A 27,042-nucleotide genomic window follows, 5' to 3' on the forward strand; every position below is an offset into this window, starting at 1 on the left:
CAACTGGCTCTTTAGACCGTGGGACTCTCTTTGGGAAACCTGGTCTACTGGGAGCTGATGGGGTTCATCTGTTGGAGGAGGGGAAGAGCATCTACAGTTACAGGGTGTTGAAGAGAGCTTTAAACTAAAGCTGGCAGGGGAGGGAAACCTCATTGCTAGCTCTTGTTCTCAAGGGGGACTTCAGCTTCCCAGATGTGTGCTGGAAATATGATAAGGCAGAGAGGAGACAGTGTAGGAGGTCCCTGGAGTGTGTGAAGGATAACTTCCTGACACAGGTGGTGAGGGAACCGACTGCAGTCTTGGAGAGAGTGATTGTGAAGAGTTTTTGATCTTTGGTTAAGTAAGGAAGGCAGGTAGTGGAACTGCTACCTTGGATTTCCAGAGGGCAGGCTTTGGCCAGTTCAGAGACCTGGTTGACGGAGTACATTGGGAGGGGGTTCTGAAAGACAAAGGAGTCCAGGAAGTCTGGACTTTCCTCAAGAATGAAACCTTGAAGTCACAGGAGCAGGCCATCTCAATGCCAGGAAAAAGGCTGGCAGGGGAGAAGAGCAGCATGGCTGAACAGAGAGCTTCTTCTGGAACTCAGGGAGAAAAAGAGAGTTTATGACCTCGGGAAGAAGGGGCAGGCAACTCAGTTTTTGTTGAGTTCTCCCTTGAGTTGTGCAGGGAGAAAATTAGAAAGGCCAAAGCCCAGCTGGAACTCAGTTTGGCTAGTGCAGTAAAAGATGATACAAATAAATATTTTATAAATACTATTATAAATACATCAACAGTAAAAGGAGGATTAAGGAGAATCGGCACCCTTTATTGGATGTGAGGGGAAACAGTGACAAAAGGTGAAGATAAGGCTGAAGCACCTACTGCCTTTTTTGCCTCAGTTTTTATTAGGAAGGGCAGTTGTTCTCCAGGTACCCAGCCCCTGAGTTGAAAGACAGTGACAGGGAGCAAAATGAAGCTCCTATAATCCAATGGGAAACTGTAAGTGACCTATTACATCATCTGAATATTCACAAGCTTACGGGGTCAGATGGGATCCACTAAACGCTACTGAAGGAGCTGGTGGAAGTGCTAACCAAGCCACTTTCAGTAATTCACCAGCAGTCTTGACCATCTGGGGAGGTCCCAGTTGGCTGGAGGTCAGTGAGTGTGACGGCCATCTACAAGGAGGGATATAAGGAGGACCTGGGGAACTACTGGCCTGTCAGTCTGACCTCAGTGCTGGGGTTGTTAATGGAGCAGATTACCTTGAGTGCCATCACATGGCACATACAGGATAAACAGGTGATCAGGCCAGTCAACATGGAGTAATGAATGACAGGTCCTGCTTGACTTACCTGGTCTCCTTCTATGACAAGGTGACCCACGGAGTGCATGAGGGAAAGGCTGTGGATGTTGCTTACTTGGATTTTAGTAAAGTGTTTGACAGTTTCCCACAGTGTTTTCCTGGAGAAACTGGGTGCTCATGGCTTGGACGGGCATACAGTTTGCTGGGTGAAGAACTGGCTGACTGGCTGGTCTCCAAGAGTTGTAGCGAGTGGAGTTCAATCCACCTGATGGCTGATCACAAGTAGAGTTGCCCAGGGCTCAGTACCAGGGACAGTTTTGTTTAGCACTTTCACCAGTGACCTGGACAGAGGACAGCTTTGCAGAGGGACCGGGACAGGCTGGCTGGCTGGGCTGCATCCAGCCGCATGACATCCAGCAAGGCCGGGCACCGGGTGCTGCGCCTGGGTCACCGCAACCCTGTGTAGCGACACAGGCTCGGGGAAGAGTGGCTGGAAAGCTGTCCGGTAGAAAAGGACCCGGGGGTGCTGGTCAACAGTCACCCGAGTGTGGGCTAGCAATGTGCCCGGGTGGCCAAGATGGCTGACGGCATCCTGGCCTGCATCAGAAACAGCGTGGCCAGCGGGACCAGGGAGGTGGTTGTCCCCTTGTGGTGAGACTGTGCCTTGAGCGCTGCGTCCAGTTTTGGGGCCTTGCTACGAGGGCTACGAGGACAGCGAGTTGTTGGACATATTCCTGGTGACAAGCTGAGTGGGGTCCTGCCTTGCCCAGCTCACGTGACAGGCAGGCAGGACCTCCAGGCTCAGGGCCTGGTGGAGGAGCCCGCAAGGCCGCGCACACCTCCGGCATCAGGACCCTGACACCACCGGGGCGCTCAGCTCTTCTCCTAGGCCTGGAGTGCCTCTGTTGGCTTCTCAGCACCTGGAGTGGCTTCTGGCATGAGGGCTCGCCATGCAGCGGAGGAGGACCTCGGATGATCCCCACAGCAGCCTGGTAGGACAGGACAGCGGCGGACGAGTAGCCTGCTATGGGAGTCTGAGCGAGGATGCTGTGGAAATCTCCCAGGTGGGTGGCCATACCATGGGGTAGGAGAGGAACCAGGGCAGCTGTGAACAGGGCAGGTTTGCCAGTTGGTTCTGGGACAGTCCCCTGCCCTTCTAGTTAGCTAGCAATCCAGCTGTTTGGGGACTACCAGCTCTTATTGCTGTTGATGCCTTATTTCCAGGCTGGCAACGCATCCCTGGGTGAGAAGAGCACGGCCAACGTCTTCAGCGATGGCTGCACAAGGATAGGTGAGGGAGAGAGGCTGATCTTTGAGGTCGGTTTCCTTTCATCGTGGCGAGAAGGCAGGGGCTGGATAGGCTCCCCTGTTGGGCTGAGGAGGATGGGGAATGTTTTCCATCTTCACAGCTGGAGCTGGTGGCAGCATGGCCTATTGATAGCAGCTGATCCCTGGCAGTCTTCAGAGCCTCAGCCTGTCCCTTATTAGGGTCTTTGAGCTTCCTGCCACGAGCTCCGTCTTCCTGCTGCAGATTTCGTCCTTGTGTGGGAAACAGTCCCCAGGGAGCTGAGCGGGCAGAAGGGCAGCCGTGAGAACAGGGCCTTGCAAGAGAGATCCACCACCATCCACAGGACCTGGCGGAAGAAGTTCCTGGACAAGCTCCATGCTGCTGGCCTCCACATGGAAAAGGTACCCAGGGACCTGACCTTCCCCCTGCTGCATCAACCGTAGCCTTGCTCTGGGATGATCGCATTGTGCCCTGGCCCCAGTAGAGCAGCCCAGGCTTGCGGGGAGCCAAGCAGGAGCACATGGCGGGACCTGATGAGGGCTCCATCCCAGTGGGCTGGCTCCTGGGGGCAATGAGGGGTGGCTGGGCTGATCCTGACAGATCCTGCAGGGACCTGTACCAGTGCCAGCAGCCTCATCCCCACCCGGGCCTCCTCTCCCACCAGCACACAGCCCGCGTGGAGAAGAAGGTGGTGCACTACCTGCTGCTGAGTGCGCCCTGGAGTGTGCTCTGCTACTATGCTGAGGAGCTGCAGCTCCGTGTGCCGTTGCAGGTAAGGCCAGGGTGCCTTGGCACTCCGGGTCAGGGGACAGTGCCACCAGCACTGCCAAGTGCCCAGGCATTGTGCTGCACCCCACGGTCCCACGCTTTGCTGCCACCTCCCTCCCTCTCCCTCCTTCTGAGACATTTTGGCTGTGTGTGTTCAGGCGCTGCCCCACCAGGCCTCCCACTGGTCAGACAGAGTGCTGCGGCGGCTGGGCATCCCCAACGCCATGGCCCAGGAGGTCCCCAGCCTGCCACTGGACTACTACACCTGCCCCTTCAAGGTCAACAAGCTGCAATGGTAAGCACCCCAGGAGAGGCTGCGCATGCCATTCCTTCCCTCTGCCCGTGCACAGCACAGCCAGGAGCAGCAGCTCCTCACCCCCACCAGCATCCTAGGGCCAAGCTGCTCCTCTGTGCAGGTTCCTGGGGAGTGACAAGCAGGACACCTTCTTCTCCACAACTCAGAGGCACCAAATCGTGAGTACCAGGGGCTGCCATGGTCCCCTTCCCTGGTCCTGGGTGGGCTGGAGGGTCTGGGGGAGCAGCTCTGCAGGCAGGTGGCACAAACATGGGGGGTGTCCCCAGATAGGTTGCTGTGTGTAAAATACCACCAATGGGATAGAAGGTATGGGTAGAGACCCTCCTGCTGCTGGTCAGTATTTGGGAAAGGGCATGACAATGTTTCGGAGGATCAGGCTTGGAGGCGAAGAGTCAATGGGTGGTGGGGACCCCAATCCATGTGGCTGAAGCCCCCTCCCTGCTTCGTCCTTTCCTCCGCAGCTCTATGAGATCCTGGCCACCACGCAGTACGGCTGCTCCAAGGAGCGGGAAGTGGGGGTGGACCGGCTGCTGAGCGAGGGTGTCTTCGCTGCCGCCTTCCCGCTGCATGAGGCAAGGCATGGTCCCTGTCCCCGGGGCTCCCTGACGGACCCACAGCCCTGGCCGGGCCCTCACCCATGTCCACCATCCTCATAGGGCTCCTGCGAGGCCCTGCCGGAGGGGCCAGCCTCTGGCAGCCCCAGCCCGCGCCAGGTCCTTTTCCAGTACTGGGCCAACTGGAGGAAGTGGAGCAAGTACCAGCCTCTGGACCACGTCCGCAAGTACTTTGGGGAGAAAGTCGCTTTCTACTTCGCCTGGCTGGGTGAGTGCCACCGGCTCCAGAGCAGCCCTCAGCTCCTGGATGAGGTCCCCGGATGAAATGTGCTCGTCCCTGTGCATTGCCCCGGGTGGGAAACCATTGGTGGCCTGCCAGTCCTGGTCACCTTCAGCCCTTCCCCAGCACCTCGGGGCTCCTCCTGGGTCCCTCCTCCTGGGCCCAGCCTGCTTTTGCTGGAAGCAGAGCGATGCCCACCTTGGTCCTGCCTGTGTGTGGTTGCAGCTCTGTCCCAGGATGTTCTCCAGTTTGGAGGCACCGCAAGTCAGCCGTGACACACATATCTAGAGCCTCAAGTCCATGTTCAGGTCTTCCAAGCCCTGTGTGGCTTTAGGCTGGTGATGGGCTGGGTTTGGGCAGCACTTGTCCTCAGGGACTGCAGTGGAGGCTGACAGGACTTGTGCTGCCTGTCCCTGCTGCCCGCAGGCTTCTACACGGGATGGCTCTTGCCCGCCGCTGTGACGGGGACTGTGGTGTTCATCGCAGGCATTTTCCTGGTGTTCAGTGACGTACCTGCGTAAGTGTCCCCACCTCCCCAGGGGAGAAATGGTGAGAGTCTGAGCTGAGCCCTGCTGCATGCTCCTTCCCTTGCCTGCAGGCAGGAGATCTGTGAGAGCAAAGAGCAGTTCCGGATGTGTCCGCTCTGCAAGTCCTGTCCTTACTGGCAGCTCTCTGACACCTGCAGCACTTTCATGGTGAGGTCCTGGCTCCACAGGGGAAGCATGGAGCCCAGGGGTAGAGCTCCATCCCTGCGGTCACTCGTAGGGCTGGGTTGTGGGATGCCTGCAGGGATTTGTCCTCTTCACTCTTCCTAATGTAAGACCGTCTGGGGTGGACGTTAGGCTGTGTCTCCACGATGGACATGGTGGATGTGAGACCTTGTCCCCATGGTGGACATGAGACCATGTCCCTCAGGTGGGCTGGGCCACGTTAACCAGCAGCTCCTGCTGCACTGGCCCGGCCCTCATTCCTGCTCTGCCCACAGGCGGGCCGTCTCTTTGACCACGGTGGGACCATCTTCTTCAGCATCTTCATGTCCCTATGGGCAGTGCTGTTCCTGGAGTTCTGGAAGCGGACAAACGCATCCCTGGCACATCGCTGGGACTGCTCTGAGTTTGAGGACATTGAGGTGGGGTCCAGCCCTTTGCAATACATTCCAAAACCATATGGACAAAAGCCACCAGATGCCTCTGATGCCTTTTCCCCCTCTTTCCCAGGAGCGGCCCCGGCCCCAGTTCACTGCCATGGCTCCCATGACGATAATAAACCCTATAACTGGGGCAGAGGAGCCGTATTTCCCCAAGCGCAGTCGCATCCATCGGATTTTGGCTGGTTTGGTGGTCATTATAATGTTGGTAAGATCACAAGGGCTGAAGAAGTGGGATGCGGTGGAATGGGATCTGTTTGAGGGAAGAGCATGTGGATGAAGGTGGGGATGGATGCGTGTCCTCTGGCTCTTCACCAGCTCAGCCCTGGAGCTCCCTCGCAGCTCCTGGTGCCCTGGGATAATGGTGGAGTTTTGCTTTGATGCAAGCTCTGATCCCTGCTCATACACAGCGCGCTGTGTTTGCAGATTGCTATGGTGGTGATGTTCGTGGTCTCCATTATCCTGTACCGGACAGTTGTTGCCATCCTCCTCGCCAGCTCAGGGTACTTCTGGTTTGTGGCTTCGGTAAGAGGTGGTCAGAGCTGCTCCAGGCCAAGCAGATGGGCTTGGTTTGCCAGCTTGTTTGCCTCACTCTGCTGTGTCCTCTGCCTGCTCGCTTCCCCTGTAGGCATCGCGCATCGCCAGCATCTCCAGCTCAGTGGTGAACCTCTTCTTCATCCTCATCCTCTCCAAGATCTATATTTCCCTGGCTCATCTCCTTACCAAGTGGGGTAAGCTGGTTAGGGTCCTGCAAGCTGGACAGAAGGAGCCCTTTGTAATGGCAAAGCACCAAACCCAACGAGCTCAGTGCTGGGACACAGCCTCCCAGTAGGGGCTGGCTGATGTCAAGGAGGAAGCTGAGTTGTGTGAAGTAGAGGAGAGTTGGGGAAATAAGACCTTAGGTGAAAAGTGTTTTGGCTGCAGAAAAAAAAAAAAGTGAGTACAGGGGTTCACTTCTGCTCAAGATTTTTTTTTTGTGGGGGGGGGAGTGTTGTATGAAGAGTTTTGTCTGACTGCTGGGGCTTGGGGGAGAAAAGTGCCTGGAATATTTTTACCATGTATAATGTGGTACACAGCCTATTTCTGCTGAGAAGAGGGAATGAAGTTTATTTTTTTTGTGTAAAGCACATGGGTGTCTGGACGTCTTGGGCTGACTTTGCGGGTAAAGCAGCAGGGTTGGGGCCGGGGTGCTGAGGCTCTGTTAGCACTGAGCGAGTCAGGGTGACATCCACCATGAAGCAGACAAGCACCTCAGAGCAGCGTGGGGCCACATCCCTGTGCTTCCCCCGGCAGAGATGCACCGCACCCAGACCAAGTATGAGGATGCCTTTACCTTCAAAGTGTTCGTCTTCCAGTTTGTCACCTTCTACTCCTTTCCCATGTACATAGCCTTCTTCAAGGGCAAGTAAGTGGTAGGTTAATGGTTGGACTTGAGGCCCTTGGAGGTATTTTCCAACCTAAAGGATTCTATAATTTGATGATTCTAAGGCCTGTGGGGGAAGAAGGGCCCTTCCCACTCCCTCTGGGACTGCTGGGCTCTGCAGGGCTGGGCAGGGTGGCCTTGCAGGGCTGAAGGGCCGGGAGTGCTGCTGCCACCTCAGGGGGAGCACCATGGTGGGAGGATTGGGCCCACCGGAGGGGGGCAGCCTGATCTCTGCGGGCTTACTGCTGTGCTGGCCCCAGCCTGGGGCTGAGGGACCCCCTCTTTCGGGGACACCACCACCAGCTCCCTTAGCGAGGGAGACGAGGGGTCCAGGTCTACCAGACCAGGCCCTTCGCTCGGTGACCCCTTTGCCACAGCCAGCAGCAGAGCAGAAGGTGGGCTGGCAGAGGGTGGGCTGAGCCCCCGCAGCCCCCAGCAATGCTCCCCTCATGGCCCGGGGAACAGGGCGGCTGGAGAGAGCTGGGATGCCCACTCACGGCTCTGCCGTGGCTCCCACAGGTTCGTTGGCTACCCTGGGAACTACCGGAGCTTTTTGGGCATCCGCAACGAGGAGGTGAGCGTGGTGCAGGGGGCTGGTGGTGATGTCGGCTTCAGGGCCGTGCCAGGAGATGGCACGGTGCCTGTGGGGCACACCTGAGCTGTGCTCACCCAGCAGGATGCATTCCCCTGGCTGCCAGCCTGGCCCAGGCTGGTGCTCACCGTGGGGACCCCATCCCCTGCTCGGGGTCTGGGTGCTGGGTCTCCCCCTGTGCCAGGAGCTGCGTGCTGAGGGCCCCTCTCTCCTCGCAGTGCAGCCCAGGTGGGTGCTTCATCGAGCTGGCCCAGGAGCTGCTGGTCATCATGGTGGGGAAGCAGATCATCAACAACGTGCAGGAGGTGGCCATCCCGTGAGTACAGCGGCAGCAGCACCCATCGCGTGCTCTGTCTCAGGGCAGGGCAAGCCCTGAGCGGTGCGGAGGCTCCTCTGGGGGGTGCTTGGCCGGTGCCGCGGGCTGCGGTGTGGGACACAGCCTCTCTTCTCTCCCCAGGAAGCTGAGGTGTTGGTGGCACAAGCACAAGCTCCTCTCCACAAAGAAGAAGGCTGTCGGGGAGGGTGGGCCGGTCCCGGCAGAGCAGGCACCGTGGGTGGTCAACCACCAGCTGCTGGCCTTTGAGGGGCTGTTTGATGAGTACCTGGAGATGGGTAGGAACCGGCCGCACACCCGGCCATGGGGAGGGGGAGAGCATGGTGCCAGGCTGTGCAGTCCCAGCGAGGGGAGCCCCTTTCTCTGTGTCCGCCTCCTCCCTGCTGGCCTGGGTTAAGGCACAAAATATTCCTCTGGGGCTGGGCTTTACGCTGGAGTCCAGCCCAAGTCCCACCTCAAGCCCTTCTTGGGGGCTTCCAGCTCTGTGCCCACGTGGGGCCTCGGGGCTCGGTGAGGCTCTCGCAGGCGCCTGGAGCTCTGGGCTCTGCTCAAGTGGGAGCAGTGGGAAGGGACTGGGAGACGCTGCAGTTGTCGCTGCTGCTCTCAACCTGTCCTTCCCCTCTCCTCCTCCTTTTCCTTCCAGTCCTGCAGTTTGGCTTCATCACCATTTTCGTGGCTGCCTGTCCCCTGGCACCCCTCTTTGCCCTGCTCAACAACTGGGTGGAGATCCGCCTGGACGCCCGCAAGTTCGTCTGTGACTACCGGCGGCCCGTGGCTGAGCGGGCACAGGGCATCGGCATCTGGTTCTCCATCCTGGAGGTCATCACCCACCTGGCTGTCATCAGCAACGTACGCTGGGCAGCGGGGTGGCGGTGCCAGCGCTGAGGGGTTGCAAATGGAAAATCAGGGAAAAAGCTCTTTTGGCTGGCTCAGTGGGGAGGGTGGGTCTGCCTTTGCAGAGGTGCGCTTCCTCTGGGACAGGCAGGCAAAAAACTCAGAGCCGTGGGGCAGGGCGGCGGGGCTGGGGCCTCCCCCAGCTGCGGGACTTCTGCAGCACCTCTCCCTCCCCCCAGGCCTTCCTCATCGCCTTCACCTCCGATTTCCTGCCCCGCGTGTACTACGAGTACATCCACGACAGCAGCCTGCGTGGCTATGTGAACTTCACCTTGGCCTACGCGCCGTGGGACTTTGTCCAGCAAAGCAACACCATGTGCAGGTGGGACCTCCTTCCCACCGCGGCTTTTTGCTGCTGCCACCTCCTTCTCAGCAAGTATTTCGTTCAGCACCGAGGCCGTCAGCCAGGTCCAGGCTGTCCGCCTGCTTTCCTGAGGTGCTCATCCCAGGGTTTGCCCAGCATGTGCCCATGGGCTGGGGCAGGACAGGTGGCGTGGGGGCAAGCAACCTGTCTTGGTGACTCCCCCCGTCCCCCCTCACCCTTGGTTTAATGTGCCTGAGTGTTTTGGAGCAATGACTTCAAAAGCTTTCCAGCTGTGGAGAGATTTGCTTCACCAGAGAAAGAAAACATCACAACCTGTCTGGGGAGATGGCCAAAAGCGCCCCAGGGCTGGGCTGCCTGCTGCTCATCCCTCTGCTGCGATCACATCCTGCGGTGACGCGTGATGGTGACACCAGCCATGAGGCGGGTGGGTGCAGTGATGGCTGCACGTGGCTTCTACAGGTACAGGGCGTTCAGAGACCAGGACGGAAATTTGACGTTGACCTACTGGCACCTGCTGGCCGTACGCTTGGGCTTCGTCATCGTGTTTGAGGTACCAGCGCCAAGCCCCGCGGGGGGAGACAGGTGCTGGGTGGAGCTGTGCCAACCCCTCCGTCCCTCTCGCTTCCAGCATGTGGTTTTCTCTACTGGGCGTGTGATTGCCTGCCTGGTTCCTGACATTCCTGAGTCAGTAGAGGTCAAGGTGAAGCGCGAGCGGTACCTGGCCAAGGAGGCCCTGGCTGAGAACAAGGTGTGTGCGGCTGCCTTTCCCTGCCTTGCGTGCTTGTTCCGGGGTACCTGTACGGAGTTACAGCACCTTCTGCAAGTGCAAACAGCAGCTCCCTTTTTCCATGATCCAGGTCCTTTTGGAGAGACGGGAGGCAAGAAGCAAGGCCAGCACCGCGGATCCAGCAGCAAGCAGGGACTGGGAAACCGAGCAGGTCGAGGGCAGCTGAAAGCCACAGCATGCCCCAGGACCACAACCTGCTCCTCCTCACAGAAGCACGGAGCCGTGGGGCAGCATGCCGGCCGGCCAGCCCTGCTGGGCTGGCTCGGGGCAGCTCTGCCACACGGACACCAGGGCTAGGCTGCTGCTGCAGGCGGGGAGGGAGGCAGCCAGCTCTGGGCATTTGTCCAGGCTCATTGCATTACTACAAGGGAACTGCCCCGTGGCGTAAATGAATTAAAGGTGGCCAGCCACACCGAGGTCCTGGGCTGGTAGGCCTCACTGCTGGTGCTCAGCTAGCAAAGGCAGGCTCTCGCCTGCAGCTGCTGCTAGGCTGGTCAGCACAAGCACAGGTTGACTTGCCCCCGCCTGGGGTATCTCGAGGTAGGGCTGCCTGGACTGGCTGTTGCTTCTGCTGTCTCCTGCGCTGGGTGCTTACCGTAACCGCAGCTGGAGGGTTTGCTCCTGCCACCCTAAGTAGGTAGGCAGGAAACAGCTGAGCTGTGGGAAAGCTATGGAGACCCCACGTGAACGTGGGAGGTGTGCTGCTACCCTTTGACACAGGGACCACGAGGGGAAACAGCCCCTGAGCAAAGCTTTGCTTCTCAAGAGCAGCAGCTTGGCCCTGGCAGGCGGGCACTGGGCAGCAGCGAGAGTTGCAGAAGGCAGAGGTTCTCATCGGGGTGGGCAAGAGGGACTGCAGCTGCTGCCTCCCTCTCCTGCCCTATACCAGCAGCAGCCCTGGCATCACCTTGCTGGCTGTGAGCACGTGGGTGCCTTCCTCCACTGCTGCTGGGCGCTGCTCTCACCTCCCCTCAGACCAGTGTTCTCTGCGCATCCCTCCTCAGCAGGGGCACTGCCGCAGCAGAGGCTCACGCGTGCAAGCGGGGGCTCCTCAAGTTGGGCTGAACCCAGCCAAGCGGGGGCTGCCCTGGATCTCAACCCACCGGTAGAAATAATATCCGTGACACTCCAAGCTGTTTCAGGTTTTATTTTAGAATTTATAAAATTCCAGTGTCATCCATACTCATGAGCCTTTTTACATGTTTGCATATAGTCTCCAAATTCCAAAGTTAAGGCCAAGGGATCATTGCTATGGAAACGTACAATATGGAAGACGTCAGAGAGGAAATGGACACATGCCACAGTCTGCTGCGGAAGGAGGGTGGTGGGGGACAGTACTAGGTACAATCACTTCATGACCTTCTTTAGAGTGGAGGGTCGGGCTGCGGGGCAGACCCAGACAGTGGCGCCCCAAATGTAACTCAAGCCTAGCTGTGCAACTGGTGAGGGCGGGGGGGGGGCATAAAGAGGAAAGGGGGGTGGGGGGTGGGGTAGGCTTGACGACATAGGACAGACCTAAGCTACAGGGGTATAACCATTTTCTGACAGACACGGATGGGAGGGTGTCACCCTAGTTCTGTCTGCCCCATCCTGTTAGCCATCTCCCGGGGGAGGCAAAGCCACCCCCTCCTTCGGGGGAGCTGGGTGCCCTGCGGCAGGACGCAGTTAGCTTCAGCCACATCTCGAATTTACAGAGAGCACGCTGAGATTTTGGTTCAACTTCTGCATAGCAGCCTCTACCACGAGGAGCTGGTGGGGGAAGGAGAAGCGTCGGCATGTCAGGCCTGTTGGACAGAGCTGAGGGTGCTGGAAAAGGCAGGAATGCTGGGCCCAGCCTGCCAGAATGCCTGCCTTTGCCCCATAAGCAGCACTAGAGAAGAGAGACTAGGGACTCCTGCTTGTCCAAGAGCTGAAGCAGCTGGGCTAGAGGAATGGCTCAGACTACAACCTTCTGTAGGACAGAGGCAGGGAAAGGAGGGAACACAGGGACCCCCTGCCCCCTGCCTCCCTCCACAAAGACACGGTTTTCCTCTTACTGGCTGGAGAAGCTTGGGCACAGCTCCCTCAGAGCAAGCCATGGCAGGGCCCAGGCACAAGCAGCCCAGAGTACAGAGCATGGATCACCCTCTCCAGCCCATACAATGGAGGCCTCGGGGGGGCTTGACACACGGCACTGTCAGCCCCCTCGCTTTCAGTTCCCCTGTTCCATCAGAGCAGAAGCCCGACTCACCACCGCTGCAGCCAGGGGCTGCTGCTAGGCTGTGGCAAAAGCCTTGGGGCCAAGCCCGGTTCTAGCTCAGAAAATCCTGCGGTCCTCTCCCATTCACCGCCTGCACGACCGTGACCGCTCTCAGCTTCCCTTCGGAGGAGCTCCCGCAGCCACTCCACAAAATGCTCCTCTTGCTCCTCCGCCAGGGTTCTGCTCTGGGTGCCAGGGTGAGAGCTGGAGCAGCCGCTCACCCACCTACGCTGGGAGGCCACCATCATACTGACTTTTGAGGTAGAAAGAAGGCAATAGTAATTGGTGTCCCTACCGCTCATGCTTAGAAGCTGCAGGGCTCGCAGCATCTCAACAGCTTCTCAAGGCTCCGCTTCCAACCAGCTTCTCTTGGGCCACGCCAACCTTGGCCAACCCCAATCTGTCCCATCCAGTAACGCTGCCACGTGCTGGCTCACCTGCCTGCCCACACGGCTGTTGGGAAGGGTGCGCAAGGGAACGCGGGGAACTAGGAACTAGGAGTGGGGTCTGTCGTCACGCACTGGAAGACTCATCAAGCGTGCAGGCTGGGGCTGTGCTCGGTGTGGCGCGAGGGAGCGCCCGCAACGCACTGCACTCTGAGGTGTTCACCTGACCAGGGTAGCCGTACTTTGTTCTGGTCCCTTCCATCTCTGCTGCCTCTACAGCCTACTGAAGGTTTTGTTCCTTGAAAAAGTTAAATTTCTGACCTTTTAGATTATTTTAAGCTCTCCCCACAGTCAGCTATCAGCATTAAATGAATTTTTGGCAGTTCAAAGGAAAAAAGTTGATTGCACTCTACAACGGTAAGGTAAGGCCTGGGATAAACACAAAGGAAAGAGGGCAAACGTTTTGGCTTTAGAAAGTCAAGGAAATTTATTTCCTGAGGTCATGAGACAGGAAGTAGATTCCTAGCCACAGTAAAGGAGGTCTCCTAATGAAGGCGAGAATGCCTAGTAAGACATGCTCAAGAGAGCAGATTTTTCTGCTAGCGCTTGGGAAGCTGTAAATCTTAGCCACTTTGAGTCAATTATGAAGTTTCTAACAAAAACACACACATTTAGTGTTTGAATCTGACTGGAAGTCTTGTTCCAAAGAAGAAAAGTATATCCATCAAGAGATGAGAGTGAATCCTAGCCATGGTGATAGCTGAGGGGAGCGGGATGGGGTCTAGCACTCCAGACACCATTAGGAGACCTCTTGGGGCAATTGACTTGTGCTCCAGCCGCTGGGTCAGATTTCAGACAGGAAGTATTTGTGGCAGGTTAGTGTCAGGTCAGCGGGCTGGAGGAGATGTTTCTGCTTCCAGGTCATTATCGTTTGGGTCCCCAGGGAAGAGTCTTGGGGGCGACTTGAGCCCCAAAGCTGGGGAAATCTTCAGAACTGCTCATATCAGGGGCCTAGAGCAAACAAAAAGGGAACAAGTTAAGCTCCTGCCCTGCTGTGAACCTGTACAGCACCCCTGTGCTACGCAGCATTTCCTGTGTCCCATGGGCAGAGACAAGGAGTGAGGGCTGAGCAGGATCATTACGTCCTTCGGACTGCTCTAGGTGGACAGTTGAGCCTCCAGAGACGACATCAAGGACGGTGCAGACAGAAGCACACAGCAGGTGGATCAGGGGCTCTGAGAGCCCAACCGCGCGCGGTAACTCGGTCGCTGGAGCAGGGTCAGGCCACCAGGGCAGCTGAGAACAGAGCTGCCACGTGTCCCAGTTCACTGCTCCCAGACAGAACACAGCTACAGACACTGAGCTCGTTCTGTGCTGCAGCAGAAGTCAGAGGTGCCAGGGCCCCATGACAACCCCTAAACCCAACATGACCTGGCAGGACACTTTCAGGTAAAGACTCCCCATCCCCAGCAGCCCCACTGTATCCAACACAGGCAAGGCGTTTGGAAGAGGAGACAGCAGTGCTTTGGAAACTGGAGGCAGAGCCCAGGCCTGCCCTCAGCTTGCCCAGGCCACACAGACCAGGACGGCCCCTCACTGCCTTCTTCTCTGCCACCAAGGAGAGAGGAGGGAGAGCGCTCTGTTTTCCCAGTTGAACCGGGAGGGCCAGACCCCAGAGTCAGCCCTTGGCAGTGCCACACTCCCCGTGCCCCCGGGCCCGCAGCAGAAGCAGCACTCACCTTTTCATTGTTGACAGTGGCCCAGGGGGCATCTCTCACCACAAAGCCCTTGGATGGGGCCTTGGACTCTTCATGGGAAGAGGGCTTCATGTACACCTGCATTGCCTCGTTGTCCACCACATCTGCAAGCTGCAGTCACATGGCCCAGTTAGGAGGTGGATCGTGACAGTTCCTCAAACTGGTGTAACCCCTCCACCCCCAAACTACACCTCATCATGCTGCACCCTGTCCAAGGTCACTAGCCTGTTCCACAGTCACTGAACACGGTGTTTCTCCACTAGTTTGAGGGCCACCAACTCCTAGGCTGCAACCAATGCAAGCTGCAGCAAGGCAAGCACGCGTACATCTTGGTGGTGTCCCAACACGCTCGTTTGCTGTCCCCTCCTGGACAGCGGGGCCAGTCCTTGCACAGCCTGGGGCTCTGCAGCCAGTGGTCTGAGGGACAGCTGCAGACCAGGGCTGACTGCAACCCACACAAAGACTGAGTTCTCTGATGCTGTGGTAGAAAACACCACATGGAGATACCTCAGACATCCAGCTCTGTGGTTGAGGAAATTCTTGCTAAGCCGCCGCACAGATTTGCTAAACACTTACATATTCTTCCTCCAAGTTCAAGATGTGATCAATAGCTTCTTCCACGTTCTCAGGGAGTCCTGTCACGGTCACACAGTTGGGGTCAGGAGCTCCACTCTGGGGAAAGCGAATATCCACCTGAAACACAAAGAAGCACAGGAATTACACCTGCACATCTGAAAAGCTACAGACTCCCTTAAGTCTTTTGTCACTGGATTCAAAAAAGAGAAAAGCCCTGATCCATTCACTGCTTCAAGTCTGTTTAGGAGCTGCGCACTTCAGACACTAGGGGATTCACCGAAATACACCTGGCCTGAAGCCTGTCCACTTCCCCTGTGAGGAAGGCAGAGCAGAGCCTGCTGTAACAACCCACATTGCAGCAGCCCCTGCTGCTCTCACTGCCCAGAGGCCCACCGAGCCGAGTGGTGTGGTTGGAGGGAAGGGATGCCATCCAGAGGGACCTGGACAGGCTGCAGAGGTGGACCCATGTGAACCTCATGAAGTTCAACAAGGCCAAGTGCAAGGTCCTGCATCTGGGTCGGGGCAATCCCAAGCACAAATCCAGGCTGGGCAGAGAATGGATTGAGAGCAGCCCTGAGGAGAAGGACCTCGGGGTGGTGGTTGATGAGAAGCTCTACACAAGCCAGCACTGTGTGCTTGCAGCCCAGAAAGCCACTCGTACCCTGGGCTGCACCAAAAGCAGCGTGGGCAGCAGGGTGAGGGAGGGGATTGCCCCCCTCTGCTCTTCTCTGATGAGACCCCACCTGGAGCCCTGCACTCAGCTCTGGGGCCCCCAGCACAAGAAGGACAGGGAGCTGTTGGAGCGGGTCCAGAGGAAGTCACAAGTTCAGCCTGGAGAAGAGAAGGCTCTGGGGAGACCTTATAGTGGCCTTCCTGTGCCTAAAGAGGGCTACAGGAAAGCTGGGGAGGGACTCTTTGTCAGGGGATGGAGTGATAGAACAAGAGGTAATGGTTTTAAACTAAAAGAGGGGAGATTTAGATTAGATCTAAGGAAGAAATTCTTCACTCAGAGGGCAGTGAGACCCTGGCCCAGGCTGCCCAGAGCAGCTGTGGGTGCCCCATCCCTGGCAGTGCCCAAGGCCAGGCTGGGTGGGGCTGGGGGCAGCCTGGGCTGGTGGGAGGTGTCCCTGCCCAGGGCAGGGGATTGGAATTAGATGATCTTCAAGGTCCCTTCCAACCCAAACCATTCTCTGTGCAGTGCTGTGGCAACAGCAGAGGGCTGGATTTCCAGACAGTGTCCTCATTCTGCTGCAAGCATCCTTGCCATCAAGCCATCAGCAGGAGGCACAATAGTTTTTTATCTCCTCCGCAGATAGAGCAATCCTGGCTGACGACCATTTTATGTAGTTGGCTTAGTGTTTCCCGTACGCAGCCACTGAGATCTGTTCCAGCTTGCCTTCCAGATGGCTGCAGGGAAGTCACACAAGATGGGACCAAAACCAAAGGCTGCTCATTTCAGAACAAAACAGCTTGTTTCAGCAACCAAGACCAGCCAAGATGCAAGTCCCAAAGGCTCATCACTCTGAATTCATGTTCATTAACTGTCCCTGTAGTAAATCACTCTGCTACTGCCGCATGCTTGCAGGGATGCAGGCCCCTGCCCTTCCCAGGCTGAGCTGGCTTTGCCAAAGCCTTTCAGCTTCCAGTAGCCAAATCTGGAGACCTGAAAGTGTATTTGGGAATCTGAAAGTCACAGAAGTCAACGTTGGCTTAGACAAAGAAATCCATAGGATCTCCTTTGAGCTGAGCTCATGCTAAGGGGGTCTGGGTACAGTTCCCTCCCACAGCTCCCCAGTGTCAGTGACTGTCCAATTCCAGTATGTGGAGCAGCTCACTCAAACACCTCTCCCTTCAAATGACTATCTGGGACCCCATCTGGAAGAAATCCACTGAAAGGGGACTTTGCTCCTACATTTGCAATGTCACCTTGATGGGAGCAGAACAGCACTGGTTTTTCTTTCCTTCTGTTCCAGCTGGAGGTGCTCAACAGGCACAAGAAACAAGGACCACAAGATGTGAACCTGACACTTCTGAATTCAGACCCTAGTACCAAACAGCTCCCCCAGCCCGTGCTGCCCCACCGCTCACCTTGAATTCATCCATGATTTTGCGGATGGCTTTGCCACGTGCACCAATGATGCGTGCATGAACACGGTGGTCCAGAGTCACATCCTCAGAGACCATCTGCTCGAGCTCGCCAACAATCTTCATGATGGCATCCCGGGCAGCCTCAGCATTCTTCTCATAGCCAGTGATGGTGATCTGGTCTTGGGCCTGGGGCACATGGAAGCATGTGAGTAACCAAGCTCATAAGCAGCTAAGCAAAACTCCCTGCTACTCCCTTTTACCCTCCATCTTATTCAATAGCAGCACAGGGAAGTCAGAGCCCATGCTCAGAGACAACCAACAACCCTCTGTGTGTCTCCTCTGCCCTCTCACCTGGCTTTCATCATCCTTGTCAGGGAACTGGATGTTGACCTCATGCTCTGTGCGGATCTGGGTGATCACTGCTCCCTTACGCCCAATGATTTTAGGGTGATACTTGGGATCCACAGTAACTGTCAGCTTGAAGCTTCGCAAGGCCTGGAAAGAGAGAAGCAGAGTGAGGCACAACAGCAGGGAACACACCCTGGCTGCTCCACTGACGGCCACGGAAGTCCCAGCATTCCTTTTGGCTTCTGAGATTCATGGGACAGATTCTGCAAGGTCCTGCCTGAGTGCACATGGCTATAGAAGAGTACCCAGAACATTCATCTGCAGGGGCCTTGTGCTTTTTGCCAAGTTCAGCAGGAAACTACAGGTAGGAAACAACTACCCAGATCATCCCTCACACTATTTGTTCAGAGCTGGGATAAGGGTTCACCAGAAGAGGTACAAAGAGACTCTAGCGCAGTGAGGCTCCTGCCCTGCGCCATCTCAAAGGGATGTGAAGGTGAGAGAGCGCCCTGGGCAGTTCAGAGTTTCCTAAGGTAGATTCCTAAGACTCTCCTGTTAGTTCATATTAAACAGGTTATATTTGGGTAAGCCACTGAGTCCCCCAGACCTGCAGAGCAGTGAAGGGTGCTATTAACAGGAGAAGAGTTCCACAGGTCTGTACAACTTCAAAAGGTACCACCCAGAGGCTGAAGCCTTGTTCAGCTGGAAGGAAGGACAGGCACAGGCCTTACCCGATCCTCTTGTTCAGCCTGCAGCTCCTTCACTCTTTCCAGCAGCCCAGTCTTGGCACGGTCCAGGTTGGTGGCCAGCCCAGTGATGGTGATGACATCTGACTGCAGCTCAGGAGCAGGGACCTGGATGTTTACCTGAGCAACAAGTAACGATTATCACTTTGTACCACCGCTCACTGCACGTTAGCTTCTCACTGATCCTCTCTGCTACCAAGAACAGCTTGCATCTAGCCTGAACCCTGTTCCTTCAGCCGTTATCAACATCAGATTGCTTTGCTGCAGGACTTCAGGACCTAGCAGTCTCTGTACCAGCCTGGAGAGGCTAGGAAACAAATACGCGTTCAACAGTGCTGTCTGCAGCCAACCTGCACCAGCCCCAAAAGCAAGAGGTCCACAGTCCCTGCGGGCTCCTGGGGAAATCTTCCAAGCAGGCGGGCATGGCCAAGGAGGGAAAACAGCTCTTGCACTGGTAAGAAATCCAGATAGGCCCCAACAAATCCTACAACACTCACGACACCAATTCCCATCATACAGCTTCATCGTGAAACCTAGCAAGCCCCAGAGCCAAGGAGTTCATTACACAGGTCTCACTTTCTTATTATACAGCCTGTATTCTATGGTCAAGCCAAGATGGTCCTGAGTAAGTCACAACTGATTGCCAACACCATAAATATGGTCACTTACAGATTCTCCAGTACGTGGGATTAGGGAGGAAGGGCAACAACTTACTTCAAACTCGTCCATCATTTTACGGATCCCACTTCCTTTCTGGCCAATGATATAACGGTGAAGATCAAAGGGAACTTCCACTTCAATGGTGACAGGAACCAGAGCCTAGAGGGATGGGAACAGAGTTTGCCAGTTGAAAGACTTCTCCTTTCTTTCAGTTTGCCGTATACTTGCTCAAAAGAACGCGTTTCTGGAGTGAGGTACGTTCCCTTGTAGTCAGGGTACAAACTCTGCAGGAGAGAGCAGCTGCAAACACCAAGATGACCTGTGGGGTGCTATATGTTTTTTTCCAAACAAGCCATCTAAAAACCCCCTCTGGCATCAGAGGCTGTTCTCATATCCTTGGCTTCCACCTAGCAGAAACTTGGATGACATCACTAGAGGAGAAGCATGGCAAGGTCTGCTGAAGCTGGAATGATTCAGCCTCAATCACACTGTATCTCATCCCAGCCCTGCTTCATAAAAAAGGACGTCATGCTTTTCTGGCAAGTGACTTGGGGCTGCTTGCAGCTGTAGCAATTGCTAGGTCAGGCGCAGTGATTCAAGCCACCTGGCTAAATTATAGAGCAATTGGAGAACTTCCTTTGAGCAATACAGACCTTCGCCACGGTTAGTGTCAGTGACCACCTGGATAGCAACCTTGACTGAACAGTTTTTACTACCATCACTAAAGCATGCAGCGAGCTTCTTGCATCAGGACGTGACTACATTACAAGGTTAAAGGGTTTGGAAGCCACGTACCTGCAGCGCCTCCTTTGCTGCCTCACACTTCTCCCTGCGGCCAGAGATGATGATGATATCACACTTCTTTGGAGAGCTGGGGTCTCCATCCTTCCCATCCTTGCCTTCCCCACCCTCCTCGCCATTCTCCTGCACAGCTGGCTCTGCGACAGGGGCTGAAAACATGGAAAGCCTCGTGTTAAATAGACAGAGACCCCTCCTTGCTCAACATCTCCCCCTCCAGATCCTCAGGCTCAGCCTGGTCACGAGATACCAGACACTACAGCCTGCTATGGAAGAGGTTACTCCTGACACAGTCAGCTTGCCATGGCTTAGCCTAGACTGAGCAGAACAAGAACATCCACTGAGATGGTCTCCTCCATGCCTCTCTGCACAGCACTCATATCGCCTTTGCCCGCGTGGGGAGGACCTGCAGTTGCACTCTGGAAGTAGAGGCTGTGCTCCTACGACAGCAGAGGCAATAAGGCTGGCAGTTCCTTCAGCAACAGGGAATTTCACTAGCACGGCGCTGGATGTTACAGCAGGACGGCTGGTGGTAGACCAGACTACTCAACAAAAATAGGCAGAGCAGGCCCCAGGCCAGCAGGCCCCAGCTGTGCTGAATTCAGTACAGCCAACAATGAGATCACGAGAACTCCAAGAAACCTTGACAAGCCTGCAGAGCAAGAGAGCAGCAGCAGGATCTGCTTTTGGCTAGGACAGGTCCTCGTGCTCCCTGCACTCTGTGGTGAGAACATATTCAGAACTCACAGGTTTGCATTTTTACCCCCTAAAAGTGGCCCCTCTTCCCAAGAGGACACGGTTGATTCCGAGCCCAGATCCAAGGACGCTGCAGGGAACACCTGGGGTCACTTCTCCGCAGATTTTAAGCAGAGCTTATCCACCGATCAAGTGTAGACTACACATCTGATCACCCCAACTGCCATGTGAACATGCATCCATGGGTATACCTGGGTTCTCCTCCCTGTCAGGGAATTTGATCTGGACACCATAGTCCCGGGTGATCTGCTGGATCCGAGATCCTTTGGGGCCCATAATGGAGCGGTGGAACTTTTGTGGGATGGTGCATTCGATTGTCACTTGAGCTTCCTGTGAGAAAGCAGAGTTGCTCTATTGCGACGCAGCCTCTTTCACTGCAGCAAACAAGATGCTTGCACGTGGTGAAATCCAGAATGGACACAGTGAGGTGTTGGGAAAGGTAACAGCTGCTGTCATGGAAAGAACTGAAAGTTTCCTAGAATCCTTCCCTCTCTCAGAGAAGTTAGCATGAGCTATTTTAATGAAGGCTGCCTCCAGCCCGTGATTTTAAAGGCTTCAGAGACCAAATGCTCAAGCTTGCTATGACTCTGAAGGGGAAGTAGTAGTAAGAGAAAGGAAAAAGATAATGAAGGAAGGAAAGTAAGAGCAGAGGTCTGACTGATGGTTGTTTCCAAAACGCAGTACTAACAGGACAATAAACCCCAGGGAGCAGCCCCTACCCAAGACCAGGCATGGAGAAGCACAAGTGGGCTCCAAATTTTTCATGTCTAAAGGTACCCCAAACAAAGCTCTCCCCCAAAACAAGAGGAAGGTCAAAGGAGGCAATCACTTGAAACAGCATTGCCATTTTGGAGCCAGCAGCCCTTCCCCATGCTGGGATCTAAAGTCTGCAGCCCCTATGTTGACAGCAAAGCTTTAAATCCCAAATCTGTTGTGGGACTTGTTCACATAAAGCTTGGCTGTACAACAGGTTCAAGAAGGGTACAGCTGAAGCAACAAAGTATGGAAAAAACAGCTTTCCTGGGACTTACCAGGTCCTCGATGATCTCCTGAATGCGTTTCTTGGCTGCCTCAACACAGTCCTTGGCTCCCTTGAGGGTGACTTTGTCGCTCTGGGTGCCAGAGCGTGGGAAGCTGACCATCACACCACCGTACTCATCAGCGATCTCACGCAGAACTTGCCCCCTCCGGATGACGAAGTGGCGGTGGTGCTTGGGGTCAACCACCATGGAGTCTTCAACCACGTTATCCTGCCAACAGATGACAGCAGCCAGTCAGCCCTGCCCTTCCTGGCCATCATCACCCATTTGCTGCACTCAACGGAAAACAGTTTACAACCTCACTCCAACAAGCGACAGCGAAGAGGATCTTCCTGAGCTCCCACCACGCTCATGGTTCTAGGACAAACAGGTCCTCCACACTAACTCATTACATCTTGCTGCAGTGACAGGTAGGAAAGTAGCAGTTCTTACCAGGTTCTTGATGAGGGCCTCCAACTCCTTCTGCGCCTCTTTGACAGCTTCCTCAGTTCCCATGATAGTAATCAGCTCCTGATCTTTGTCCTCAGAGGTTGGGAAGATGATGCGGGCCCCAGTGTTGTCACGCACCTTACGGATGTTGCCACCGCCTTTACCAATAAGGAATTTGTGGTACTCTGGCTTTGCACGGAGGTCCACAGTGTAACTCTTTGTTTGCTGTAAGGAGGCAGATCCACACGGAACACGTCAATATGCAGCAAATACACATCTGCATCAACAGCAGACATGCAGCTCTGTAACTGCACACACATGCACAGTGTTGCATGAGGAAGGTAGATGTAGCTTGCTGTCTCAGTCAAGAAGGTTTGAAGAAAAAACACTACATGAAAGATGTTCTCAGCGCTGAAGAGCTATCTCTACACTCAGCACAACTGGGGAGAATATGAGCACAAAAGAGTTCCTGGGGAGAAGGGTCTGGGACTCACGCTGGGCAGCAAAATCATCGGCTGTCTCACTGCTGTAAGCCACGCAGCAGATGGAACCAACCAACCAGGGGAACGTGCTCACATGCTAGCATTAAAAAGGGCTTTTTCTTGCTGTTAAAATGACCAGTCCAGTGATTCCAACTTAGAGCAATACCTTGTAACCAAAGGCTCCCAAACCCAATTATACAGAGAAATGTAAGAACTGGAGCTGGAATTCAGAGACGAGGTAAAAAAGGAAAGGAGATACTCAGAGGCAGCTGTTTCAGAGAGCTGTGGCTATCCACCAGCATTCAAACCACAGCAGTAGGGAGCCTTAGCCCTCTGAGTATGTCCTCAGCCTTGGAAGAGAAGCATTTCTGCCAGTTCTTCTGCCCACGGGGGAAGAACTCATTGTCACAAGGACAAAAGTGTAGTTTTCTTTCAATCATCCCAACTGTACTCAAATCCCTCGGAGGAGGATTAAGCTGTCTCATGCCAGAAGCTTCTCAGCAGGCTGAGGAGATCATTTGAACCCTGAAAGAGAAACAGCTGGCCAAACCAATCTGTTCCTTCCCTTATAACAGGGCTCACCTTCTCTTCTGCCAGGTGCAACAGCTGTTTCTTGGCTTTCTCTACATCCTGTGCTGGGCCCCTGATGGTCACGGTGTCACTGCCAGAGCCCTCGGTGGGAAAGTGGATGTGGACTCCACCACACTCCTCCATGATGGAGCGGATGAAGCGGCCTTTGGCGCCAATGAGGGAATTGTGCAGTTTGGAAGGAATAGAGACCTCCACCTCGGTGATGTTGGCCTAAGAAAGGACAGTAGCAAGCTGTTAATTAAGCTGCAGAAACGTGTTTGTGCCTACCCTGCTTACCTTCCAACTCCCACATTACTACGATCTTTATGGAGCTACGTGTAAGAAATGCCTGACCCCAGAGGTTTGAAACTGGCTGCCCCTGATACATGAACAGCCACAGGCAGGCTCATCAGCATCATCCCACAGCACAGTCAATTTTAGATGAATTACGTCCTGAGAGCAAATACCATGAATGCAAATTCAGTCTCTGATGAGGAGATAGCAGACCTACGTCAAGCCCTCCATTTGGAGGTGCAACCAGCTCCTGTCAGGTAGCACAAGTTTGCTCTCTTGTAACTTGCAAGGTATTGTGGGGAGTCAGCACTGGGAGACCAGCCTCCCAGTGACAGACTTTCATCTTAGCTCAGTTCCTTGCTTTGTTCACGATGATGAGAGCTGTCCTCATTAACGTTGAGCACGTGGTATTTTTAGTTTGCTTGATCTCAGTTAAAGCACAGCCTTCCCTAGTTCACAAGTGACACTTCAGAGGGACAGCCCTACTTGCATCCTGATAAGCTATAAAAAGAGACTTCCCTGAAAGAAGTGACAGATACCACAGGCATAAATCAGGGCTCTGAGCTACTGGCAAATTTTGCTAAGATCTTAGGTTTTAGATTCAAGAACAGACTGACATGCACTGCTGTCTCCTCCCTGCCCTCCCCCACTACAACCATTTCTTCTGAACTTATGCATTCTAGCAACATTTTCAAGTCCCTTATCTGCACCAGGTCAGTCACTTCACTTACCAGCTCCTTTTGGATGGCAAGAATTCTGTGGCGAGCAGCTTCACAGTTCGCTCTCTTTCCTGTGATAACAATTGTCTCCGAGTTGCTGTTCTCTGCTGGGAGATCGATTTTGGTGTTGCTTTCTTCACGGATCTGCCACAAAAAAAAAAAAATCATTTCAGAGGTGTCCCACGTCACAAGAAAGCACTTGGAGGTTACATTTCACATCATCAACAAGCAGGAAAGAACAGCAAGTGGGATTTAGCAGCAGGCAGTGATCATACTGAGCACCAGAGACAGGAAAGTTATATCACCTTCTTGATGTTGGCACCTCCTTTCCCTATGATGTTCTTGTGGAATTGCTTGAAGATGGGGACAGAAATTGAAAAGCTGTTTTCAACCTAAGGGAGAAAGGAAGGGAGAATTGAACATTACGCTGTCACAGCAAGCCCCATGCCAGGAACATGAAAAACGTGAACTTTGTCAATAGGTTTAGACCCAAGGAAGTTCTCTATACAAGAACTGCAAGAATAAGCAAAAGGAAGAGTCGTGGTGAATGGAGTTAAATCCAGTTGGAGGCCGGTCCCTAGTGGAGTCCCCCAGGGCTCAGTACTGGGGCCAGTTCTCTTCAATATCTTTATCGATGATCTGGATGAGGGGATTGAGTGCACCCTCAGTAAGTTTGCAGACGACACGAAGTTAGGTGCGTGTGTCGATCTGCTCGAGGGTAGGAAGGCTCTGCAGGAGGATCTGGATAGGCTGGACCGATGGGCTGAGGCCAACTGTATGAGGTTCAACAAGGCCAAGTGCCGGGTCCTGCACCTGGGGCGCAACAACCCCAAGCAGCGCTACAGGCTGGGAGATGAGTGGTTGGAAAGCTGCCTGGCAGAGAAGGACCTGGGAGTATTGGTTGATAGTCGGCTGAATATGAGCCAGCAGTGTGCTCAGGTGGCCCAGAAGGCCAACAGCATCCTGGCTTGAGTAAGAAACAGTGTGGCCAGCAGGGCTAGGGAAGTGATTGTCCCCCTGTACTCGGCTCTGGTGAGGCCACACCTCGAGTACTGTGTTCAGTTTTGGGCCCCTCGCTACAAGAAGGACATGGAGGTGCTCGAGAGAGTCCGGAGAAGGGCAACGAAGCTGGTGAGGGGTCTGGAGAACAAGTCTTACGAGGAGCGGCTGAGGGAGCTGGGATTGTTCAGCCTGGAAAAGAGGAGGCTCAGGGGCGACCTTATTGCACTCTACAGGTACCTTAAAGGAGGCTGTAGCGAGGTGGGGATTGGTCTATTCTCCCACGTGCCTGGTGACAGGACGAGGGGGAATGGGCTAAAGTTGCGCCAGGGGAGGTTTAGGGTGGATATTAGGAAGAACTTCTTTACTGAAAGGGTTGTTAGGCATTGGAATGGGCTGCCCAGGGAAGCGGTTGAGTCACCATCCCTGGAGGTCTTTAAAAGACGTTTAGATGTAGAGCTTAGCGATATGGTTTAGTGGGGGACTTATTAGTGTAGGTCAGAGGTTGGACTCGGTGATCTTGGAGGTCTCTTCCAACATAGATGATACTGTGATTCTGTGAAGTGCCTTCAAATACAGCCTTTAAATAACAGATATTACCCTCCTGCCTGCATCTAGCCAGAAATTTGTCCAGAGCTCCATCATCTTGAAGTGTTTCAGTCCCAACCAAGTACAGTGACAGTACACCTGTACTTTTTTCCTGGGCTACCCAGATGTGTAGGAGAGAACAGACAGAACTCCCCCTTACCAGGTCTGCCACCATCTTTTGCATGTACTTGGTGCACTTCTCCACCTCGTTCTTGGGACCTCTAAGTTGGACGATGTCGCTCTTGTGCGCTGGGTCTGGGAAGTTGATAATAACCTGCAAGGGGTAATTATTGATAGTAAACTCAAACACATGCAGGAACTGCTACGTCAGACACATGCAAAGCTCAGGGAAATCCTATACATCCTTTGTCCCATTCAGAAAAGGGTAGCCACGTTAGCAGCCTCTGGCCAAGAGAAGTATCTTCTTATTTGTATTAGAGGATCGCTACATTTATGATTTCAGCAACAACAAGACTAGTACACAAGTAAGAAACATCCCCTCTGGATTCCTCATCTCCTTGAAAGCCTTACCTCTGGGAATTTCTCCCGGATTTCCCGGATCCGCTCGCCCTTCTGCCCAATGATGGTCCGGTGGAATTTCTGCTCAATGATTAGGTCCTTGGTGCGTTCATTTTCCTGATGGTAATACAGATTACAGTTGAGCGTTCAGCAGGAGAGCCATATACTTTTATTTACCAGCTTGCTGCCTGACAGTTTACCTGTCAGCAGTGTCCCTTTTTTCTCCTCTAGAGAGGATTCACTCTACATTGACAGAGAAGGAGTATGCAAGGGAATAGAAAAAACACACTGTGAGCAGCAACTTGCACTTCAGATCATCAGATCCAAGTTCTCAGTGGGCAAAGGGCACACGTTTGCACCAGAAGTTATGTTATGAACGTAACAGCCCAAAACCCTGTGGCCTCCCAAGCATCACATCCTGCTCACCATACGGGAAGCGAGTTCCAGCAGCTCTTTCTTGGCCTGTTGGACCCCCTGTGGGTCTCCTTCAATTCTGATCAGGTTGCTCTTCTCATTGTCCGGTGGAATGCGTACAGACACCTTGTAGAGGTCCTTAATCCTGTTAACTTCAAGGCAAGGATGGTGGTGACACAGCCTGCTAGGCCAAGACTTGCAACAAGGCATCTTGATTATCAATGCTTAGAAGCTGTTTAAAAAGTAAACCTCTGAAAAGAGGCTACTGGGGTGGGGTTGAAACAGAGGCAAGTGCCTCTTCACTCTGGAGTTCTACAAAAGCAGATCTGTGCCACAGGAGAACTGCACAAGTAAATGCTGTGGCATCCAGAGAGCAAAATGCTCGCTCGCTAGAGTGAGGCATCTCTTTCCTTTGCGCCATGTTTACATCAGAAGGTGACCATTCATTTCTCATCCTGAATTCTTTAATGGGGAGAAACTCATTGGTATATTTCCACCACCCCCTATCAGCTGCTAAAGTGTAATTCACACAGAGTAACTTGAAAAAAAGTTAAATTTAATTCTCCAACCAGGATAAAATTTCCTCCAGAACCTAGCAAAGTCATCCCACCACTGTTCAATCTGTCAAGATGCTTTCATAC

General features: G+C 54.3%; 2 protein-coding genes across 5 annotated transcripts in view; one reads left to right on the plus strand and one right to left on the minus strand.

Annotated features, from left to right (window-relative positions):
* The first annotated feature begins 2,006 nt into the window (after positions 1 to 2,006).
* ANO7 (anoctamin 7) lies at positions 2,007 to 11,131 on the plus strand. Its single transcript, XM_040568106.1, has 23 exons — positions 2,007 to 2,349; positions 2,510 to 2,576; positions 2,817 to 2,974; positions 3,238 to 3,345; positions 3,500 to 3,636; positions 3,758 to 3,815; positions 4,119 to 4,229; positions 4,314 to 4,479; positions 4,918 to 5,008; positions 5,090 to 5,186; positions 5,477 to 5,620; positions 5,709 to 5,846; positions 6,065 to 6,163; positions 6,267 to 6,369; positions 6,932 to 7,043; positions 7,581 to 7,635; positions 7,872 to 7,969; positions 8,111 to 8,265; positions 8,631 to 8,836; positions 9,061 to 9,203; positions 9,666 to 9,756; positions 9,835 to 9,954; positions 10,064 to 11,131. Exons 1-23 carry the CDS (start codon positions 2,236 to 2,238, stop codon positions 10,157 to 10,159), a joined length of 2,667 nt encoding a protein of 888 aa, XP_040424040.1. The 5' UTR covers positions 2,007 to 2,235; the 3' UTR covers positions 10,160 to 11,131.
* A 1,948-nt stretch (positions 11,132 to 13,079) lies between these two features.
* The window catches only part of LOC121075140 (high density lipoprotein binding protein), a 37,938-nt gene continuing 23,975 nt past the window's right edge, over positions 13,080 to 27,042 (minus strand). For all 4 annotated transcript variants that reach the window (XM_040568104.1, XM_040568103.1, XM_040568102.1 and 1 more), the window contains exons 12-28: positions 26,414 to 26,553; positions 26,000 to 26,104; positions 25,629 to 25,742; positions 24,187 to 24,273; positions 23,894 to 24,025; positions 22,881 to 23,099; positions 21,820 to 22,041; positions 21,379 to 21,597; positions 20,539 to 20,677; positions 19,589 to 19,743; positions 18,848 to 18,952; positions 18,119 to 18,253; positions 17,391 to 17,534; positions 17,040 to 17,225; positions 14,952 to 15,068; positions 14,358 to 14,486; positions 13,080 to 13,629 (exon numbers count right to left, since the gene is read on the minus strand). In XM_040568104.1, the coding sequence (XP_040424038.1) occupies positions 13,543 to 13,629; positions 14,358 to 14,486; positions 14,952 to 15,068; positions 17,040 to 17,225; positions 17,391 to 17,534; positions 18,119 to 18,253; positions 18,848 to 18,952; positions 19,589 to 19,743; positions 20,539 to 20,677; positions 21,379 to 21,597; positions 21,820 to 22,041; positions 22,881 to 23,099; positions 23,894 to 24,025; positions 24,187 to 24,273; positions 25,629 to 25,742; positions 26,000 to 26,104; positions 26,414 to 26,553 (2,435 nt within the window). In that variant the 3' untranslated portion in view covers positions 13,080 to 13,542. The remainder of the gene's footprint in view (positions 13,630 to 14,357; positions 14,487 to 14,951; positions 15,069 to 17,039; positions 17,226 to 17,390; positions 17,535 to 18,118; positions 18,254 to 18,847; positions 18,953 to 19,588; positions 19,744 to 20,538; positions 20,678 to 21,378; positions 21,598 to 21,819; positions 22,042 to 22,880; positions 23,100 to 23,893; positions 24,026 to 24,186; positions 24,274 to 25,628; positions 25,743 to 25,999; positions 26,105 to 26,413; positions 26,554 to 27,042) is intronic.

The sequence above is a fragment of the Cygnus olor genome, chromosome 9 (assembly GCF_009769625.2).
Source record: "Cygnus olor isolate bCygOlo1 chromosome 9, bCygOlo1.pri.v2, whole genome shotgun sequence".
NCBI lineage: Eukaryota > Metazoa > Chordata > Aves > Anseriformes > Anatidae > Cygnus > Cygnus olor.